The 7,464-nt window shown below is 33.1% G+C and overlaps 1 protein-coding gene across 1 annotated transcript; it reads left to right on the top strand.

The window, feature by feature from the left end:
• Positions 1–2,346: 2,346 nt before the first annotated feature.
• LOC142529119 (auxin-induced protein 22C-like) lies at positions 2,347–4,824 on the top strand. The gene is made up of 3 exons (XM_075634514.1): positions 2,347–2,732; positions 3,586–3,679; positions 4,531–4,824. Exons 1-3 carry the CDS (start codon positions 2,396–2,398, stop codon positions 4,637–4,639), a joined length of 540 nt encoding a protein of 179 aa, XP_075490629.1. The 5' UTR covers positions 2,347–2,395; the 3' UTR covers positions 4,640–4,824.
• The last annotated feature ends 2,640 nt before the right edge of the window (positions 4,825–7,464 follow it).

Here is a 7,464-nt window from a genome sequence, read left to right as displayed (position 1 = left end):
TGTTTGTATTTTGTTCGTATTCGATTCAACATGCTTATTATTGAAATTATGATAATGTATTTGTATAACCTTGATATTCGTTATGCCCAATCGACCCCCATTTACTGAGTATTTCCCAAGTACTCACCCCTTACATTCCCACCCCAGATAAGAACGAGGAACAAATCGAAGATAAAGAACAAGAATACTTTTGGGGATGGTGATCCGATTCAAGACCAGTCTTGTTATTACATCTTTTAGTTAGATTATCGTATTTTACGCTTCCGCATTTCGTTTTAATCGCATTGTAAAGACGATTATTGATTTATGTAATAGACTGACTTTTGGCTATTTGATGTACTACGTGGATTGTTGTTACACGATTTTAAATTGTTAAACAACGCCGATGGCACGTCTCAGTTTCGGGGCGTGACATTTACCAACAGTTTTTCGGACGAGTTTGTCATATAGAGTTTGCTCAGTACAATTTACCTGATTAGTGTGATTTTCAAGCTATTATATTAACTAGAGGTCAAAGATAACGATTGCGAGTTTCATCGTAATAAAAAATATTAATAACTTAAGAATGTGATTTTCATGTTTTTTTTGGCTGTGTGTGTGATATATAGTATTCAACCACAAAAATTTTAAATTAATTAACTAAACGTACAAATTAATTATTGTGCAAAACTTATGTAAATTTTTTTGTTTGATATTTTTAGGCATAGAGAGATCTGTATTCGCTTAATAATCTAACATAAACTAATAGTGTGTTTATATATTATGAAATGTGTAAAAATTGAAAAATAATAATAATAATAATAAAAAAGGTATTTCTCGGTCCACCTCGATGAAGCAAATTAAACCATGCACATGCAATGTCGCGTAGAAGCACATCCAACGGCCACGATGAAGCACTGGCAAAGCATTACCAATCGATAACCCTCGGATGTGCCCATATCCACCTTTGAATCTTGTCTGCCCATTCTTGTGTTTGAAGCAGCACTCTCTTCCCCACCACTGCTTCTCATGTGACCGACCACTAAGCTTGCTTGACCTGGAAATGTCTATTCTTAGTCTTACGCGTGGACTCATCAATTGCACCAGCACTACTATATTTTGGGGGTGCAACAAATTCAAATAAAAAAAAACATTTTGAATTTTTTTTTAAAAAATGGCTCTTGATTCCACAGGTCTTCAGAGTTCGGAGTCTTAGCCTGACAGACAAGCCTGTCTTTTTTCATCGGTGTGCTAATGCGATCTCTAATAATGGTCATGAATTTGTGTTGAGCATTGCGCCATTGCCCATGTGTCTCATATTAACGCTTTGGTGAAAAAAGAAACATCCTGTATTATTTTCTTCTGTTCATGGGAAAAACCCCAACTCACTATTTGACCTTATCAAGACAAAGTCATAATACTTGAAAGAGAACATTTGCATCTTTGGTCCTATATACTTATATTTTCATGATTTTGGTATTCTTTGTTGTTGAATTATAATCTTAATCCGTTATATTTGTTATTTTGTTGCAATTTTTAGTCATTTTTTGACACAAAAACGATGTAATGTTGACGTGATACTGATATGACGTCGGTGTGTATAGTACACATCAACTCTCGATGAAAAAGACCGAACTTTCCAAAAAAAAATGAAAGATGCTGTTAGTTATCCCACATCGATTGGATAAAATACCTGAAAGTTGTATATATGGTCTTGGACAATCCTCCCCCTTTGAGCTAGCTTTTGGGGTTGAGTTAGGTCCAAGTTCCAATCTTAACATGATATCAGAGCCAGGTTCCACCGTTATGTGTTGGACTGCCCATAGTTGGGTCACACGTTCTGCCCATAATTGAGTCATTTATAAAATTCACGCTCCAGATGTTCATTTCTGGGCGTGAGAGGGTGTGTTAGTTATCTCACATCGGTTGGATAAAATACCTGGAAGTTGTATATATGGTCTTGGACAATCCTCCCCCCTTGAGCTAGCTTTTGAGGTTGAGTTAGATTCAAATTCCAATCTTAACAGATGCATATGAGGCTAAGATTGAAATTTGACCATACAAATAACTAAACTATAAAACTGAAAATGCAAATGATTTGATACTTGAAACAAAGTACACGTACATGAATTTAATTAATCAAGAGGGATGACTAATTAAGTCCGATCCAGAAAAACAAAGTACTAGACGACTCAATTCGTTCATGGCCTGCGACCCTATATTTCAATAAAAATTATGCAAACATAAATTTCGAAGTATTTAACATATGAAGGGGAGACAGCCCTTATTTACCACACGGGTCCTACATGTTTTGTTTGATTCATTATAAAACCTATCTTTTTATATGATCTCTCAGCAAACACATTTCAAAACCAAAATACTTACCAAAGGAAACCAAGTATTCCATCGTCACAAAATGGAGAAAACCACCAATGGTTTATGTCCGGCACTCGAAACCGAGCTGAGGTTGGGGCTTCCCGGCGGAGGCGGATTAATGGGACAGAAAAATGACAAGAAAAGGGTGTTCTCCGAACTTTCCAGCGACGACGATAGGGCGGAGAACAAGAATCCGGTCGTGGGGTGGCCGCCGGTGTGCGCGTATCGGAGGAAGAATAGCTTCAATGGGATCAAAATGTACGTGAAGGTTAGCATGGATGGAGCTCCTTTTCTTCGGAAGATTGATTTGAGTATGCAAAAAGCTTATTCTGATCTTGTCATGGCTCTTGAGAAACTCTTTGAATCTTTTGATAACGGTGAGTTTTTTTTAAAAAAAATTGTTATTACAATTTTCCAGTTTCTTTTTGATATTATATTCAGAAAAATTATTGTAGTTGCATGTTTAACGAACTATTTTTTGCAATTCTTGCCATGCAAAATTGGAAAATCGATTATGATCTAACTAACATATATGTAAAAACATCAGCATTATTCAATCTGTGAAAAGATTCTAAAATCATGTGAAATTGCTAGAATTCCTGCAATATTTAATTTTTCATACATAAATGTCAATTTTAATATTGTGTAACATATTTACTAAAATCCTTCTATAATAAGTATTATAAGGAGAGTAAGTTTAATTAGTTTGAGCCAATCCATATCTTGATATTTGTATTTTCAATTTTAATTTCAACTTTGAGAAGTAATTAGTTCTCTCCTTCGTTCAATTTTATTTTCAACTTACAAATCTAGTATGAAATATTATTTTTAAAAAAAATTATATTTATTTTTATTTTTATTAAGGGGTTTTTTTGTATTTAAAAATTAGGGTTATTTGGAATGAGGTCAAGTATGCCCATTTCGGGTCCAGAAAATGTTTTTTTTAAATGTTTCCAAAAGAGAATTTTAAATAAAAAAAATTTGGTACCAAAATCCAAGATGCAACATAGGATGCGGTTAACGTAGGACAGAACGAAATTAACTTTAAAATTAATTAACGTGCAAGTAAGATTCATAGAACTCCACGTCCCACTGATACACAGAGGTTGATTATTTTCAGTACTAAAAAATGGTTTAATTGAGAATTTTGAAAATCTTTTCGATGATTTATAGCTCATATGATATATTATTTAAAATTTTAAATAAGATCTCATTGTATTGGAATATCAGGGGAGGGAGCGAATGATGCAGACAATTGTGATTACGTTCCAATTTACGAGGACAAAGATGGAGACTGGATGCTTGTTGGAGATGTCCCATGGGAGTAAGTTTCTCTATCCTAAAATTCATTTATTTAATTTTTTGTAATTTTTTAAATTAATTTAAATATTTTAAATAAATGTATGCTAATTTAATTATTGCCGACAGAGTTAAAATTGGAAAATAAATAAATCTGATTAAATAATGAGACAGGAAATGTGGAAAAGGACAATAATATAATGCCTAGTCAAGGCAAACATTATCATGTACATATAGAAAGTTTGCAAGGCCATATATAATTTCCTTACACAACCAAATCACTCCCAAATTTACAATGAAAATTACAATAAATTATCATATTACATACATCGCATAATTTAATCTGGTTTTTTGTTTACTCACATAATAAATTCTGGTTAAAAGTTTATAATAAATTATTATATAATGTATGTAATTTTCATTTCCATTAAAAATTGATTTTACTTGTATATATCATACGTTTGTTTGTAATCAATTTTGAATCAGATCCACTAAATATTAACTTAATGAGTTTCTTAAGTCCATTCTATTAGCCTGAAGATGGTTTTGGAAGAAAAAAAATTTAAAACTTGATTCGTTTACACGCCTATTTATGTGTGAGCTGAGCTTTGACTCATGGAATGTATTGGAGATCGAGAAATTATACATGAAATAAAAAAAAAACGATATACGAGTTAAGAACGACGATTTAAATAAAAATTGTTAAGATTTATATAATTCTTTAAAGAAAATATATATTTTATTTCAAAATTATCATGATCTCAGTCCTTCAGCGTGCTTGAGCGTATGATCGAATAAATCATGTTACATCATATATACTAATATGTGGCTATGGGAGTACCTAAAAATTAGATTTGGTTACTATTTGATTTGCAGGATGTTTATAGAGTCATGCAAAAGGCTGAGGATTATGAAGAGATCAGATGCAAAGGGTATTAAGCTTCAAGCAAAAGACCTTCTCAAGGGACTCTCCAAGGACGAGTAAACTTAACCCTAAGCAAGGGTATATCAGTCTTTCACTATATAAATTTTCTATGCACAAGGGTTTGCTCCTAGAACAATTAGTAATTATATATATTAAATTTGTATTGAATAATTATTAATTAGACTGGCCATTTATGTTAAGTAGTTGAGATATAACTTGATTACACCTAAACTTTTGGTGCATATTGAAATGTTTACTACTCGTTTTTCTTTAAAATATACTAGAAATTTTTTTTTCCAAACATTTGGCCGAAATTACTATGCATATATAAATAAATATTTTTGCAATTAAAATACCAACCAACCTATTATTTGAAATTTCCAAAAGTAAGCATTCAAAATATGAAATCGTAAAACGTCAACCAAACCTAAACTTAGTATTTTACAAAATAACTCATAAAGTCTTTAATCCTCTCAAAACCTTTAAAAAATATATAAGACATAAAAATCTTTAAGTAATCATAAATCATAACATAGTTTTATTTGCGAAAAACTAGCGACGGTCATCGGGTTATGTGCACCTTCAGTCCAGCTAGTTCAACCATCAATACCTCCATTAGTATCATGCTCACCTGCATCGATCACACCTAGTGAGTCTAATGACTCAGCAAACCTTAATTGTGAGGACCGATTTTTCCCCATGTGATTAAACAAGTGTAAGGAAATTTATGAGTAGAGAATATTCTTTTCGGATTATGGTGTTAAAATAAGGGATGTATATTGAAGAATATTTTATGGAAAATATTTAATGTCAAGATATTATTACATGCACTTGTTCAAGCCTAATTTCGAAATTTGGAGGAGGAATTTTACAAGATTTGGGATACCATACAAGTAGAGAAATTAAGGTTAAATCTTACTAGAGATTTTCGGAATTTCCCTATAATATATGACTAGTCATTGTGATAGGTAGACTCTTGGTTAATTGGAAACATATAATCAAGGATTTGCTCAAAAATCCCTCCCACAAAGCAACCAAATTTTCGAAATTATTGAGGGACAATGGACTAAGGAATTAACCCACAAATTTGGTACCTAAATAAACTTTGCTTGGAATAAAAATTTTGGGAGTCAACCATAGGATTTGAAGGTCAATTTGGACATGATTTGGCTACCTTATTGAACCTCCCATCCTCACCTATAAATAGGCCATCCCCCTCACTCTTCAACACACCACATTCTCGAAATTCTAGAGCTGAAAGATTCGAAAATTCCAGCACTCCTCCCTAGCCGAAATACTGCACAAAATCGTCCCGAGATCTAGCCTAGCAATCGAACCGAAGCGCTGCCCGGACGAGGAATGCGAAGTGATCCATTTTCGAAGCCAATCATCCACGTTTTCCTTAACATTCAAACACTGTAAGTGGGCTGTTTTAAATTGTTAAACTTTCGGTTTACGTATGTGTTTGTTTTAAAAAAATCCGGTCGAGCACCGTCGTTTTGTCTATACGTTTTTTTACGAAATTTTGGTACGTTTTTGTTGGCACTGTGAGGATTCCCTGAAAATGGGTGGAATTCCAACATATGGCCCTCAACGGTGGGATAGAACCGTTTTATGGCCTCGCCCCCTTAGAGGATTAAAACTTAGGGACTGACGTCAGTAAACCGTTAAAGGTGAAAAATCGCAGTGTTATTACGTTATGGTATTTACGTTACGATTATGAAAAGCATGTTGTACGTTTATGATATGTTTTGAAAATGTTATTAAATTGGTTATGTTGTGTTCAAAGTCCCCCATTTACTGAGTATTCCCAAAATACTCACCCCCATACTCTCCCTCCCAGATAAGTTCGAAGAGCAGGTTGAGGACGAAGAGTCGGAAAAATTTTGGGGTTGGTGATTTGCCAAATTAGTAATAGGCTTTATTTTGAATTTTCTGATTTAAAGAATTGTAAGACGCTTCCGCATTATTTACTATTTCGTTGGATTTCGTTATTGTAAAGACAATGTTTATTTCGTGAAAATTATGATATATAAACTGGTTCGATTTATACTGTGCCACGAAAGGCTTGTTGTTTCGATTGTATTATTGTTAAACAACGGCGGTGTCAATCCCGAGTTTCGGGGCGTGACATTAATCATGATAGCAAGTAATACATACACATCCACATGCAAAAGTGAAAATACGTTTAAGAAAATAGCTTTTCGTGAGCATAAACTTAATCATTTTCCTTTCATCATATCATATCATATTTTCTTTCATCATATACATATATGTTTATCTTTTTATAGAATTCATATCCTTAATTGTGACTTTCGTATTAGCTGAAGGTCGATGGATCCATCTACGTATTATCACGGTTACCGGGCGACAGGGACATCAACCACCCTCTCACCCGTCAACTGAGCATTGACCTTACATATCATCGTATCATTGTATTAGTCACAATCAATTCACCTCATTCGAATTTTCATACTCCATCACTTATAGAAATTAATGCACGTATAAAATTATTTTTCTTTTAAACCAAGCATGCAACATGTCTTTTAGAATTAACGTTTCATCATAAAATTTCAAAAACATTTAAAATACAAATTTTAACATTTATTACATCATTCATGGTACTTCCAGGAGGTCTAATATTTTTCAAGTATAAAATGACCATTTTGCCCCTGAAACTCTAACTTCCCAATTTGTCCTTAGACCATCAAACGACGACCTAAATCATTCCAAGTTTAACATAATACCTTAAAATTCACCCATAAATATTTTATTAGACGTAAACTTAAGCTTCTCAACTAATTTCCCAATTCGATTTTAAATTTAGACGTACATCCCGGTTTTGACTCGTATTGACTCGAAACTTAACCAAACTTTACCAAACT

The sequence above is a fragment of the Primulina tabacum genome, chromosome 16 (assembly GCF_025594145.1).
Source record: "Primulina tabacum isolate GXHZ01 chromosome 16, ASM2559414v2, whole genome shotgun sequence".
In the NCBI taxonomy this organism is placed as follows: Eukaryota; Viridiplantae; Streptophyta; class Magnoliopsida; order Lamiales; family Gesneriaceae; genus Primulina; species Primulina tabacum.
The sequence above is the reverse complement of the archived record's forward strand: the minus strand, read 5'-3'. Positions and strand labels throughout refer to the sequence as shown.